The sequence below is a fragment of the Anopheles maculipalpis genome, chromosome 3RL, assembly GCF_943734695.1.
Source record: "Anopheles maculipalpis chromosome 3RL, idAnoMacuDA_375_x, whole genome shotgun sequence".
NCBI lineage: Eukaryota > Metazoa > Arthropoda > Insecta > Diptera > Culicidae > Anopheles > Anopheles maculipalpis.
In genome coordinates this window covers 81,229,693-81,245,227 of record NC_064872.1, presented here as the reverse complement: position 1 = coordinate 81,245,227, position 15,535 = coordinate 81,229,693, and the positions used below count along the sequence as shown (strand labels likewise).

The 15,535-nt window shown below is 44.8% G+C and overlaps 2 protein-coding genes across 2 annotated transcripts; both read left to right on the top strand.

The window, feature by feature from the left end:
• Positions 1–6,436: 6,436 nt before the first annotated feature.
• Positions 6,437–7,771, top strand: LOC126562502 (nucleoporin seh1). Its single transcript, XM_050219023.1, has 4 exons — positions 6,437–6,550; positions 6,659–7,311; positions 7,387–7,532; positions 7,602–7,771. The coding sequence occupies exons 1-4, from the start codon at positions 6,440–6,442 to the stop codon at positions 7,769–7,771; spliced, it is 1,080 nt and encodes a 359-aa protein (XP_050074980.1). The 5' UTR covers positions 6,437–6,439.
• A 2,068-nt stretch (positions 7,772–9,839) lies between these two features.
• On the top strand, positions 9,840–15,127 carry LOC126561795 (PX domain-containing protein kinase-like protein). The gene is made up of 6 exons (XM_050218115.1): positions 9,840–9,958; positions 10,563–10,704; positions 13,116–13,259; positions 13,337–14,194; positions 14,256–14,569; positions 14,669–15,127. The coding sequence occupies exons 1-6, from the start codon at positions 9,854–9,856 to the stop codon at positions 15,125–15,127; spliced, it is 2,022 nt and encodes a 673-aa protein (XP_050074072.1). The 5' UTR covers positions 9,840–9,853.
• The last annotated feature ends 408 nt before the right edge of the window (positions 15,128–15,535 follow it).

Sequence of the window (15,535 nt, the reverse complement as noted above, 5' to 3'; positions counted from 1 at the left end):
TCACACACTACTCATACTCATTCCGCTAATCGCTTATCAAGATCATAGACGAAATGTAACAACTAAGCCTGCAATTCCACAATATCCGGAACATTGAAAAACGATATTTTTTCCTGATTTTCACTCTATGTTTCTACACCAAAGGCGAAGTTTTTTTTTTGCAGGAAAGCTACACGCATTACTGGCTGGTTACCCCTCGAAGAACACCGATAAGCAGCGGAACTTACGTTTCCGTTAGATCACTCTATGTTACAGGGGAGTAAAACGCATTCCCAAAGCAAAACGGTACATCACACCACAACACTAAATACCACTCCTTAATCACCTGCTTTCCCGAAGGCCTGTTCCACAACACCCGAAAGCCCGAAACCATCCGTACCCGGCGCCGGTTCGAGCGAAAATGATCTAGTTAAGCGAAAGTTTGACCGTACAGATCACGCTTCGTTTTGTTGCCTGGTGAGGTCGGTCGGGAACAACGAAATCACTTAGCTGCCCTACGTCCGTGCACACTCAAGCTCAAGCAGTGATTCCGAAAGGTAGAAAAGGTCGTGCCAAGCGCATGCACCCATATGCGTTCCATTGCGTTCGACGGCAGTCATCCCTGGCACAAAAGCATGCTCACCACGGCACAGTCCTATTGGATGTTGATTGTAAAATAACTTCTATCAGTTGGGATTGGCGATCGACGCTAATCGCGTCGGTGTACCTTCTGCTTTCACCTATCGCGACCTTCCCTCGCGCGGCCACGCGGCTCTAATCGGCTGACGAGACTAACAAAAGTGACTTCCAGCTGGTGAAGCATCTTCATCGCATTCAAAACAGCGGTCAAACCGTCAGCCATGTGCCCCATGGTATCCCCGTGGATTGATGCCGTTCCAGTTGGTGTTGTTGATAAGAATCGGCTGGTGAAAATCGACCCAAAACGGACGATAGACGAGATCTCGAACCGAAAGCGGTCGCAGGGCAATTCAAGGTCGCATTTGAATGGTGGTGGTGGAAACCGGAACGATGTCTGGTGATTCTATTAGAGGTTTTATATTCTTGGCTTAGTGATAGAAGAAGGATGATAAAGGTAGAATGGCGTACAGAACGGGTTTTCATTTTACAAATTTGCACTACTTTCCCCCTACCTTTGGTGACGTGGGCAATAGAGTAACCGTTAAGGTAGATTGTCGGCTTGGCATGGCAAACGAGAATCAAACTGGAAAACCATCCCGCAGTTCCCGAGAACCAATCGCCAGCAGACGGCACAAACCGGATCGATTATGCAAGACACTTGCAGCGAATGTGCGTATTTAGGTCGGTGCTGATTGAGCTGACAATTAATTTTCCATGCACATTCCATTCGAAATCAGTTACTTTAAGGGCAAAGCAGTACTTTCGCAATTTGTTTGAATAGTTGGCAGATTAACACGCCATACGCCCCATCCTGACAGTGATCGATCCTAAGAGACCCGGATTCGTTGTTTACTGATTACTGGAGAATGATTGCGATTTGTTCATCCTGTTTAGAATTGAATCAATTTCTTGCGCAGTTGCGAATCGAGCTGGGCAGAGTACAGATGGGAATTAAAAACAAAACACCAGTGATCCACGAAGGAAAACTGGACAAGAAACTGATCGCTGTAGCTCGACTGTGTGGCACAAGCAAGTATGTATTGGAAGTGCCACCGCTCGATGGTTTTTGCCGGTTCGTCCGTCAACGCTTACACATGATTGAAATGCACTGACCCTAGAGGTTTATTACCGGTGTCAGTTGGAAGTAACCTTCCACATCGTGGAATCGGATTTTGCCCTCCACACTGAACCGTGAACGATCATTTACAGCGACTTTAACTTCTTAGCCGAAAGGGCTGGCAAATACGGCTCACAACGTCTTTGCTGCATTGGTTGGTTGAACCTTTGGCGCTAGATTGGTTCAAACATTTTACACTCAAAAGCTGTTCAATTACCATGTGGAGAATGCGTAATACGCTAATGAAGTGGAGGGACAGTTCCGATGTAAATCACTACGATCAATAGTATATGATCGATGAAGTTCAAACGTACAGTAAAAAAAAATAGTTTTTGGTCTTAAAATTAAGCGTATTTATGTCCTGCTAAAAAGTAATTAAAGCATCTCAACTTAAATTGCCATTTTCACCAGTGTTTCCATCGATCTATCAATAATCTACCCCAAGCCTAAGATTACTAAGCTAAGGTTATTGTGAAGAGGAACCCCGTCTCCGCCTATCAGCTGATTGCCAGCTGGGGTGATCGCTTTCTACGCCACTTGGAAGCAAACGCGTGTTTTCGCACAAACCCCGAAACCCCGGCCCAGAGAGACCCAATCGAGTCTTATCGCCGAGATGGCAACAAACACAAGACACGGCGCGCCACACACTTCGCACCAACCGAAGAATCCGCGCGGTCTCGCGCAGATAGGGGTGCATCGGAGCTACGTGGAGACGTACTTAAAAAAAATTATTCCCGCGGTGGCGTGATTCGTACGATCATGATAACAAGCACTATTATCTCCTTCACGGGTCTAACTCGCGGGGTACACACACAAAAAGAGTCCACGCATACTCACATATACACACACACACACACACGTGCAAAGTCAACAACACTCACTTTCTGGGCGGATAAAGAATAAATAGACGGTAGACAGAACTAGTCAAAATTTGGCATTGCTGATAGCGAGCAGGGAAGTAACATCGCTAGCGTCTTATCAATGTTTTGCAACCCTAATCTACGCCACTGGTGGCCTGTCTTAGCTCCAAACTCCAAAGCTTCAAATCTTAGCTGTTTGGAGTTTACGAGTCATAATATTTGCAGTGCTGAACCAAACGTCGATCTCCACAACGGTTTGGGAAACTTTGTCTGCACGCACCCGACGACACTTACTCAACTGTCGGCACTGGGTTTGACTGCTGCTACCCGCACCGAACCTAGACCAAAATGCTCCCGTTTTGCTGCCTTTTCGCTACTTTCACGGATCACGACTGAATCGAAGTTCGTCCGGCTGGTACCATTGATAGCGATGGCTCAGAAATTGACGGTCTATCAGGTTTTCGGGCTGGCTAGGGGTGTGACGGGGCTTACACCAATACTAGCGCTTTCTTAATCGGTCGATCAATTTGCTAAAGGGAGCGTTTTTTTTAAGTAGATGCATGTCGTTTAATCAGTATGCAATGTATTTTTTTAACGCACTTACTTTAATCACAGTAGAGGCGGTAAGCTTTTTCCTATATCTTTGTCTATATGTTGTTTTGCGCATGTTGCAGTTATTAGGTTTGTTTACATAAACTTCCCTTTGAGTAAGCAAAGCGTTCTTTATTAATCCACGAGAAAATACAAAGACATACTTGAGAAACATATTGAAATACCTGCAATCGTATTATTCTGTATTACTATATATAATCTGAAGTCTTACAAGAATTTGCTTGAATCTTTAAATACTGTGGCCGACATACAGTGATGGATAAGATATGTAGGACCACTTTTATAGCCGATTTTCAAACTTATGTTAGCCATACTTTTATTTATTTACATTTGATTATTACGGTCCAGTGCCGTATTGTCATAGCCATACTTTTATTAGGTATAAATTTAATTTTGTTTGTGCGATTTTGTTTTCGTCCATAGGTTCATAAATCATTGCGTGGCAATAAAAAAATGTAAAACAAATATTGTAAAAAAATAATTTTCAAAATTTGAAACATAAAAAAGGGAACCAATTCTAGCTTTGAAAGCAGTTAAATAAGGAGATGCCTAAAACTGTAAAGAATTGTTTGTTAGAATTTTAAAATTGAACCATCTTCTCCATCTTGGCGTGACGACCTTCTAGTTCACGCTGGCCATCGAATACCACGTAGGTGGACGGCCAACCCTCACAACGAGGAACCCTGCTGAATCTGATTTTATGGTATAATTCGTTTTGGCCATATTTTCATCCGAATGGTTAAAAGAGACAAAGAACCGATGTAGTGATTCTCTAAATCTTCATCTAAATTTTAAAAACAAAAACCCTGAAACGATACGTTGAAAATTAGCCTTTAAAATCTCATATTTTACGTATTACACAATAGCAGGTGATCTTAATCTTAATCTAGCCGAGCTCACCCGGGATAAGGTGCACTTAAACCTTCTCTAGGTTTAAGTTTAAGGTACGGTTTAAGGATTGTAAATCTAGGTATAAGTTTAGATTTTATGAAATATGGCCAGGCCGTCATTACGAAATAAAAAAGGTGATCTTAGTCTATTGTCTGACATTGTAACTGTTATATGCCCTAATAACTAACATAAATATTATAAATAATGATCGTGCCCTACAATAGATTTGGTTTTAACTGATACTAAAATCTTTTTAAAACAACGTACTGGATTAAAGTATGTTACTGCAAAAAAAAAATGAATAAAATGGAAAAAGCTTTCCCACGATCATCTCTTAAGAGAGCTTTTTCAAGTATGTAGGCTCACCGATCTCAAGTGTGTTGGCGCAGTTAGAAATCCACGTGCATCAAAATGAAAACAATCCCCCACCCTCAAACTAGTTGCATTCACCCAACCACCACCGTCTCCCGTCCCCACCACCCCTTCCCTTCCCAATGCACCGGTGGTTGCGTCAAGATGCACCGGGCGCGATCGACTGTGATAAGGTGTTTATTTTTGCTTTGTTTACTATTTACACTAACCGGTAACGATGGTTATCCCGTACGCCGACAGATGAGTGACCTTGAAACGCACGCACACACTAGAGCGCGCCAAATGGCGTTGCGAAACGCGACAGCCGGTGGTTGGGATGTGTGTGTGTTTGTGTGCGTGAACTTGAGAATATACGTACGTTCGTGAGAGAAAGAGCACAACGTATGTATTGTACTACCGAAGTGGGGAGGAAAAAAAATAAATGAAATAAAAATTTGCAGCTTCAAAATTAAACCGGCTCATAGAAGAATTTTTGTTGCAAGCAGCCTTAGCAATAATCGCTTGCTCTACAACCAAAGAAGGCCGGTTCAATTATGGGCGTAAAACCTTTTTTATCTCGTTTAGGAAGCATTTGTTCAGGACGACCGTGGTGGTCATATCCACTTGATGCAATCAACGCGCAAACTACTGGGGGCACGACAACTCGTGGATGTCCACTGCTTCCCTTCTCCTTCACTGCTCTCTCTCTCTCTCTCTCCCTGCCCCCCATAAACACACGCTCACGTCATTTAGTTTGGCCACTATGGTCGGGGGCTAGTGGGATATGTGCGCACTAGCGAAAGATGCCCATGTTGGTTTGATCTGGTGACGCGCCGCCGAACATCACACCATCGTTCGTGATTGGTCGGGAAGGCTGGGCCCATATTAATTGAACAAGTTTATGCCGTCACGGGTGTAAGCGAGCATCGGAGCAAACGCCTTCCAACGGGAAAGAGATGCCAGACCGCCTAGTCCCCCACCACCCCACAGCCAACGCATTCTTTTCCCCTGTAATCAGCCACCACTTGCTTCATCTGTTCCAAAAAGCGCACTAGGCTAACGGTAATAGTACGGCTATGCTATCATATGGCGACCTGGCCCGTAATCCAGCCACTGGCACTATCTCATCTACGGGATATGTTATCACTTAAAACCAAACACACAACCACACGACTTGCACAATAAAAGGACTACATACCATTTTCCATATTTCGGTGTGGTTCGTGCGGTGCCTCTTTCTGAGTAACAGCAGCTTCACCGGGAAGTCTACTTCCTCTCTTGGATAATCGATTTTCCTAGGCTTCCGTGCGTGATTTCCTTCACACGTTGCTGGTGATGTTTCGGCTTTTTCTTTCCACCGACCCGGGGAAAACTTTGCAGCACTTTTCCGATCCGAAATACTTGACGCCTCCGCACCGGACGGTGCGGTGTGTAATACTGTGGAACACAGACACGACGACACTATAGGCTCTGCTTAGGGAAGCCAGGAAAGCCTCATTTCCACCCCGTGGTTCCCGTTGCAGCACACGACCGACCGTGAGAGAGAAGAAAAAGAATTCCCTACTTTGCGTTGAGGAAGGAATTTTATTTGTTTTCCTTTTCTTGACGTTTTTCCAAACGTCAAAAAATTTAACGCAGCAGCACCACAAGCGGAAAGGTCGTTGCCCGCGGGATGCTTTTCTTGCGGTGAGTTGCAAATTTTATGACCTGCAGCACGGGACCATCCGCTGGTAAATGGATTTATTTGTTTTAGCACCGTGTTATGAATCGTTTGGACTGTAAAACACAAGTATGTGCGCTGTTTTTCATTGAACAATTTCCCGTTTTTTGCTGGACCGTTTGAAAGACGTATATTTTCCTTTTTTCCTTTGCTTGTTTTGAAAGATGGCTAGCTGTCAAAGCGTACGGCTAGAAACGTCAAACGCTCGCCACTGCCTCGCGAATCTACAAAACCTGCGTACCGAGCGTCCCGTACAGTGAAAGAAAAATTATGTTTGAAACGCAAATTATCCATACCGAGCACAAGGACGTAATTCACGATGTTGCGTACGATTATTACGGTCAGCGGATGGCCACCTGCAGCAGTGATCAGTACGTGAAGGTAAGCGAAGAAAATGCGCGCCTTCCGAGGCGTGTTGTTTACATCGGGTGCCGGTGGTTTGTTCGTACCATTTGTAAACTGTGTGGTTTGCCCCGCGTTCCATTTTAGGTATGGGATCAAAACGAGCAAGGTGTGTGGAGTGTAACGTCTAGCTGGAAATCACATTCCGGGTCGGTTTGGCGCTTATCATGGGCACACCCGGAATTTGGCCAAGTGCTGGCAACCAGTTCGTTTGACCGTACCGTTTCCGTTTGGGAGGAAACGGTGGGTGAAAAAACCAACCCAGCCATGCCACCGCTAAAGCGCTGGGTGCGTCGCACGAACTTGGTCGATTCGCGTACAAGCGTGACGGATGTAAAGTTTGCTCCGAAATCACAAGGCCTGATGCTGGCCGCATGTTCCGCGGACGGTGTGATCCGGATCTATGAAGCGCCGGACATTATGAACCTGTCCCAGTGGACATTATCGCACGAGATTAGTGTAAAGATACCATTGAGCTGTCTGACGTGGAATCCGTCGATGTTTAGACTGCATCCCGCAATGATTGCTGCCGGAAGTGATGATTCATCGCAAAGTACGGGCGGCAAGGTGTTCATATTCGAGTACAGTGAGAATGCGCGGCGCTGGGCGAAAACGGAAACGATCAACTCCATTACCGAACCGGTGCACGATATAGCGTTCGCACCGAACGTGGGGCGCAGTTATCACATTTTGGCGGTCGCTAGTAAGGATGTGCAAATTTTCAACCTCAAACCAATTCTGTAAGTGGAAAGAAGGTGGAGCTTTTTGTGGAACAAACAAATAATCTTCTACAATCGTTTACTGTTTTCCTCCAGCGATCCTACGGCTAACTCAAGACTGGAAATACAACCGGCAGCCCAATTTGGTGACCACTACTGTACGGTATGGCGCGTAACATGGAATATTACGGGCACGATGCTAGCCTCTACCGGGGACGACGGATGCGTTAGGATGTGGAAAAGTGAGTAGCAGAAATCAATCGCAAATTTATTGGGATCGTAATGTATTTTTTTTTTCCTCTAATTTGTAGTGAATTATTTGAAAAACTGGCGCTGTGCCGCTGTTCTCAAGGCAGAAAACTCAGAATCGGCTCCAGAAACGTCGGTCACGGCATCACTCAAGTCGAGTATAGTGAATGCAACGGCTAAATACTACAAGCGAGGTACAATCACGCATCCGGGACAAGTACCACGGCACTAGAACCGATAGCGTGAAACATGCTGCGTTTTACCGAAAAAGAATACTGTTGAATAAATGTTATATCGAGAAGGAAAAGCTTACTTTTTTTATACGCTTTACTATTCGTAATTAAATCGTTGAAATTTGGACGGACTTTTGCGTTGTGGATGGATGTGCTTCGGATTGGTTGAGATGTTTCTACAGATGGATGGAATTCTGGATGTGTAACTTGTTCCGGTTGAGAAGATTCATGAAGAGAAGGCTGTTCCGGTTGTAATTCGAAAGCGTCGAACGCATACGAGATAATTAGCTCGCTCCTTGACATTCTTCTAAAAGCACATTGAACATCACTTTTCCGACAGCTTCGGACAGTTTCGGACCCGGACACATTTTGTCCCTCTTTCATTTTTCGCAAGCTTCAGCTTCAGAGTATCCACAACTCGTTCCGCTTGACCAATTTTTTTTGTGGATGGTAAGGTAGTGAACGCAAATGATGAATTCTCCTCTTTTCACTAATTTTTTTTAAATGCCTGATTTCTGGAATGGAACCTAGATTTCCATTATCTGAAACGGTAGTGTTCGGAACTCCAAAACGAGCGAAAACTTCACTCACGAAATTCACGACCTTTCTTGTAGTTGGGATTGTACCGTTGGGATTTCTGGCCACTTTGAATGAGCATCAACCGCAAGTTAAAAGTTTTTTTTTTAAATTCTTCGTCTATTTCCGGCCAGAAAACATGACTAAAAGCTAATTCTTTCATTCGTTCTATTCCAGGATGTCCTCTATGCAGTTTTTTCAGAATGTGGCTTCTACAAATCTCAGGAACCACCTGACGATTTGTAAGCATAACATATCCTTTAGCAAATTGCTTGGCGTCGTTATGTTTTAAAATAATGTCTAACATGAGCATCAGCAGCTTTGTTGAATCCTTGAAGGCCAACCGTACTGAATATGTTGAACAATCTATTGTAATACGAACAATCTACTGTAATTTGAAAGTTGCTCCCCGTATCATGTTGAATGTTACAGGTGTTACAGAACCGACCGCTTATGCAACGGCATATGCTGGATTTTTTTACTGTTATACTGGACATTTACATTACATTGCACTTACTGCCATGTCTTATAGTATGGCCATTTAGTTTTAACTTCCGGTAAATATCTGAGCATTCAAATTTATTTGCTCTTCGTGGGACGGAAAAAGCGATACGAATACCGACGATGGATAGGATTGAAATCACTCTGCTGTGCTGGAACGATAGCTCCGAATCGTATATGCCCATCACTAGGTAGAAAAATCAATCACAATTGTGGTCCATCGTACAACAATCGCAAAATACAGAAATCAACCGTAGTGCGTTCGTTGGCAGATACTCCAAAAAATCATGGACCAGGCCCATTAGAATATGCACTAGATAAAGCGCAGTTGTTTTTGATGCTCTGTTCGTGGTTCTGCTTTTGCCGTAACAACATTCTTTGTGCGATTCATCCAGTGCAAAAAGGTGCGCTACGGTACAAGCGGATTTGTTTTCGTCCTACGTTCACTAGCCGTGAGTGTGTGTGTGTGTGTTGGTATCCGTTCTGTTCTGTCGAGCTCAGGTGCATTTCAGGAATCGTCCAGATGCTGCCGCTGGTGCATTCACGGTGGCCAGCGCTGTAAGTCAATCCTGCCAGACTCGTGCAGTGCGTCATAAAAGCATACCAGTGGCCAATCCCAGTGCGAAAACTTCCGGTCGTAAAATGGAATAGCTAAGACGGAGGCAAAGAGCGATCCTCATAAAACGAGATACATGGTGCGCAGGATGTGCTGGATGGAAAAAGTGTACACGTGTGTATGCGCGTGTTAACCTACCCTGGGATTGTTCCCGGTAATGAACCATTAGATCCGGTGAGGAGGGGAAAAAATCTGTGCGTGGAAAAAATCTGTGCTACAATGAGAACAGTCCCACCATCCGGGAGAAAACAGTAAGGACATTCAACTTGCCACCTCGGCAACTCAATGAGGCAAGGATCAACACATCCGGCTACGTTTTGTGTTCCGTTTCTGTTTGCATTCCGGGTTCGGAGGAAAGCACTTCGTCGCTCCGCACCACGTCCACCAAATGGCACTATATGAGCAAACCGAAACCACAACAAAGGTTACGCTAGACGACACCGAGACCTGCTGTTGCACGATCGAAACAGCACAAACCATCCATGGGCATACGGTGAGTAAAGTTTCCTTGGGCCTGCGATTGGGCCTACCTTTCGCTGCTTGTTTTCCCTCCCCACTCCCAGTCCTCCGTTTTATTTTTGTAACTATTGTTTCCGGTTCGGATCCGCTGGTGTGATGGTGGAACCATCTCCGTTTGGTAATCGATTGGGCCACGGATGTAATCGGAACCATGAGAGGCGCGTAAAGTTTGCGAAAAACGAAAAGAAAAACGACCCGAACGACCTGATGATGAGTCACACACCGCACCCACACACCTACTTGCACGCGCACACACACAAACACTGGCCAAAACGGCAAAAGCGGAATGGAATATCCTTTTCTGCTTCCGGTGGCTTTTAAAATTCCTCTCCCCCACACATTACAAATTTCCATGCTTTTACTGTCCGTCGCTGTGATTCTTACTATCCTGTATTTTCTGTTTCTTTTCGTCCCCCGACACACATGGCTTTTTAATTTTTTTATTTTTATCGGTTTTTCGTTCCGTTCGTTTCATACCAATCCCGTCACGAAATCCTTCCATCACCACACCATGTATACGTGTATGTGTGTGTGTGTGTGTCATCGGAACGGCGGCGGCCCCGCTCCCCACCTCCCAGGAGTATGTGTTGCGAGTACAGCGCGGACCGTGCCCGGAAAACAGCTGGCGCATTCTGCGGCGCTACAATGATTTTGCTTCGCTCAACAAGTGTTTGCAAATTTCCGGGATCGATTTATCATTCCCCGGCAAGAAGCTAATTGGTAAGTGGGGAAAGAGGGCTTGCGCGCATAAGGAACCGTGTCCCCAGCTTTGTACGGTAGTTGTGTTGTAATATTGTATGGATTAAATGTTAGAATAAGTGAATTATCTTTTAATATTTTATTGCAGTCGTGTTGATAAAACTGTCATGCGAAAAGAGCGAGAGTGGACAGACGAAACCACGAAAAAATGCATCACCCAGTACACAATACAAAATTCAACAATATACAGCAATACCCGTTGAAAAATGCTGTAAAGCGACTGAGGCACAAAACTAAAAAAAAGCTCCCTGGCGCCAGTAGGAAATAGTAACATCGTAAAACCGTACGCGCTTGGGAAAAAGGATAGACGGAACAGGGGCAAGGATGTACTGAAAACGAGCGATAAGGTGTGAACACACGCATCGTCCCACTACGGACACACATACAACACAGCAACGACAGAAGAAGTCCGGTTCCGATCGATAGATGTTTTTGTTTTACACATTCCCACCTCCAATCTATGGGATGGGAACTCCCCGTTCCCTGTCGTTTTCATCCTCGGACGTAAATATCCTTGCAGGCAAGGGTGGGGCGGGTTAGGGTTTTTCGGGGAGACCGTTTGCTATTTGCTTTTCTTGCATACCAACCCGCCCCAGCCCCCGTGGTCATTCATCGTCCGGTTTTCGGTCGTGGCTGTATCATATACAGCGCTTGTAGCTCAGTAGCGCTGCTCGCTGATGCATCAGTTTTCGCTTTTTTCGGAACAGAGGACGACGGATGATGCTTGATGCGTATGTGTGGTGAAGTTATGTGTACTTGTGCACCAAGTTTCAGACACAGACGATGTACAGTGTCGGTCGTATTTGTAGGAGGGACATTATTTTACATTTATTTAGTTTTTCAGCAATTCATTGCTTTTCAATAAGTTACTGAGGGGTTCTGGTCGCTTTTTAAATTTGTTAGGTGAGCAAGTCCTAATTTCAGTAGCTTTGTTTTACTACATGTTAAGAATTATCATTCAAAATATTTCCAATCGCTACGTGTGCTATCTTTCTGGTAAATGCACAGAAAATCGCACGTAAACTAGAATTTTCTGTTTTGTTGAAGTTTTTCTAGCTTTCGCGTGATGACCTTGTGATCTTGCACTTAATTCGTCTGTCTGTAATCTTTTGTACCGAGTATTCGAAATACAGTTAATATGCTACAATCTTATCAGGTGACTTGAAGCAGCCAGCGGCCAAACCATTCGAAGGAATGTAATTGTGGATTTGTTCTACACGGCCCAGAATATTTTTTTAAGGGGGAAGGGGGGGGGGGGGGGAAATATCCTGGACAAGATGTTAATCAAAAACGTGACAATCATTGGGATGACGATGCTTGTGAAAATATTATTTCAAGGGTAGGAGAAGCGTCGATCCTTGAGGCTCTTAACAGACTCCAGCAGCGGCAATTAGAATGTTTAAAGCATGCCTTTATCGGAATATTTTTATCTTAATTTTACGGACTCAAGATATCGAAGAATTGATTCTGAAAATTTGATTTTAATCTTGCGACACCTGAAAATACTTTTGCTCGCAGGATTTGAGTTACATTGAATTATTTAATTCAATCAATAATCAATTAATCAATATCGGCTTATCCATGGTCAATTTGTCTTCTTTGCCCAAGTTAGTCTACATTTTATGCAATCATTACTTCAGCATCACTCTCTTCTGTCTCAGCTAAAATTTCGATCGATTATTGTTCAGTTCTTGGCTCAAAGAATTGGCAAATAGCTCGGCAAGAGACTCCTAGCAATGGATGGAGCTAGTTTATCTTTTCTCTAGTATGGATCCTTATTAAACAATGCATTAAATAATATTGATACAATAATTTAAGACAAATTTCATAGAACAATTTGAATAATCAATATATGCAGCCAAAATCTGTTTAATCTGTCAATTTGAAATTGGATTTTTGGTTAAGTATGTAAGTAGGTGTACGAACAGCAATGCACTGTATGAGCATGTTAGCAAGCAACAAAGACCAGTACAGTACTGTAGGCATGTGACTACTATGGAAGGACATGTGTTTTTTTACTACATTTTTTTAACAGTACCACCCTAACCGGATTCGGTTTCGTAGCGTTCTATGTTCGATAGCAGTAGACACTCTCGCTCGTTTCTCTTCATGACAAACTCTCTAACTTTGCCCGCCCATACAAGGACTCTGTGACCGGTCAGGTCAGCTCTGGCCATGGGGCTACAACAGTTTGATTATAGATACGATTTTAATCGGATCACTTTTTCTCTCTTTCTCTCTCTTTCTTTGTGTGTTTCCTTTCCTATGTCCGTGTATGGCAACCTACTCTGCATCCGGTTCTTAATTTACAACCTTGTCCACAACTACCCGTCCCAAACTGCTTCCCTTCCTTTTACCCTTTCCTTCTCTAGGTAATATGCGCCCAGATTTCGTAGCTGAACGGTTGAACGCATTACAGGAGTATATAAATCAGGTACTAATGAATCCCATTTTGGCATCATCGTTACCAACCAAAAAGTTCATCGATCCGGACAGTTACTCGACGCCGTTCCATGGTACGTAATGTTCGCTTTGGTTCGTTCGACCTTTCGTTAATGGTTTCCAACTGTACCGTTTCTGCCCAATTCGACAGATTTGGCCCTACAGTATGCGTCGATGAGCTTGCGCACCGAGGGCGTATATACGCTCGGGCAGTCACTCGGCCCGATCGGGTGGCGCTTGCGAAAACACTATTTCAAGGTAGTACACAAACCGCAGGGCAATAAGCATTCGCCCGGACATTCGACGACCAAGCATCATCTGATCAAGTCAAGCTCGCAGTCACATGGTAAGCAGCACACGACGCAAGTTTGCGTGACTACCTCGACCGAGAAGGACTACAACAGCAGCACTAGGGACCACAGTGGGCGCGATGATCTTATCCTGAGCTGGACCGAGTTTGGCCCCGATCGATACATCGACGAGAAGGACATTCATACGGTGTTGAAGAATTTCGGAGGTGTGCAGCATCCATACATTGTGCCGATCGAGCATATCGCTTCGAACGATAGTGGTGCGCTAGTGATAAGGAAGTTTTACAAGCAGGGGAGTTTGAAGGATGTGCTTTGCTCCGCTAGTCCATGCAATCCGTTCCTATCGAAGTACGGCAGCCCGAAAGGGAGGACACCGTTGCCGTTGAAAGATTTAGCACTGTATGCACGACAAGTGCTGGAAGCGATCCGATTCCTCCACTCGAAGGGTATGGCGTGCGGGCATGTACATTGTGGCAACGTGATCGTGGTGGATGGGATAGCGAAGCTGATGGATGTGGAGAATTTCATCTTTGGTGTTCCTTCCTTCTATCGACCATTTTTCGTACAGCACAGTAAGATCAATACGTGCGAAGCGATTGATGTGTACGGTTTTGGCCATTTGCTGTACGAGATGTGTATGGGCTATCCGTTGCAGGATTCTTACGCACGCCAGATAAGCGACTGTCCGGATAGTTTAAGTAAGTAAAGGTAGCAATGTTCGTAGTGTTCGTCCGGATACATTGCTTTCAATCTTTGTAGAATCGCTGCTGGAATCGATCCTGTCAAAAGATGCCTGCAAGTCATCGCTTCCTACGCTGGATCAACTGACAACGCATCCATTTTTTAGCGAGTATGCAGGCCACTTTAACGAACTGTATGCGACTACGATAGCCGTTCAGAAGCCACACCTAAAGTTCTCTACCAGCGCCAAAGAGCAGCTAAAGCTGGCAGTTCAAAAGACTGAGAATCGTGTCCGCGAGGAACAGCGTTCCGTAAAAAATCAGAAGCGTTTGGTTCGGGTGCAGGAGATGATGACGTCCGAGGAGGAGAAGAAAAAGATCAAACAAAAGGCTGTAAGTTATTTTCAAGCACAGCAGGAATATACTTGAACACATTACTCTAACACCTCGCTCTGTTTGCAATCTCTTGTTATAATTTATACTTCACTGTAGAAACACGAGCAGAAGCAGGCAAAGCTGCGTGCTCAAAACTCGCTCCAGCTAAACAACGGTCCACCCACTACGGGACCGTCCGGTATGGCTGCCACCGTGCATCTGTCCAGCTCGACTGGCGGCATCGTGAAGTCGGACAGCGCCAACAGCATTACCTCACCGCAGGAAGCACTGATGTCACCACCGCCCCACGCAACAGACAGCGGCGGAAGTACGTCCCCCCAGCCACCTCCATCGGCTCCACCCATCCCTGGTCCACCCTCATCTCTACCACTGTTCCCACCGGTCGATTCCGGTGCACCCGGTAGTTCCAGTGTCTCAGGTAAGCTTGCGAAGTCGATTTCCGGTGACGAGTCTGCCGGTGGTGGTGGCGGCAACCGGAGCGCTCTGCTACAATCGATTTGTAGTTTCAACAAAAGCGGGCTGAAAAAGATCAGCCCTACCGAGACCGGAAAATAAATGGGACATCCGTTATCACCCTCCCCTCCCCTCTGCCTACTTCATCCGTCGTGATCGATCCGTTCAGACTTTCCACGTTGCATTCCGCCACAACGGAAAAGGCTATTTTAATGCTGAAACACGCGAAATAGCAACTAGCGACTAGAGGAATTGTTTCAAACACGCGTTGAATTGTTGTTCGTTTCTATATTTTGTCGGGTCGGTAAGATACTTAACCATCGCTGACTGAAGGAAGCAAAAGAGCAAAAAAAAAAATGAAGGAAGAAACTACATCTTTCAAATCAAACTGGACCGGACGCAAATTGTACGGAATGTGCAACAAACACTAACATAGGATGAGCACGATTTTTGGACCAATTTTTCATAACACTAGTAGCAAAATCAAATCCAAAACATAACATAACATAA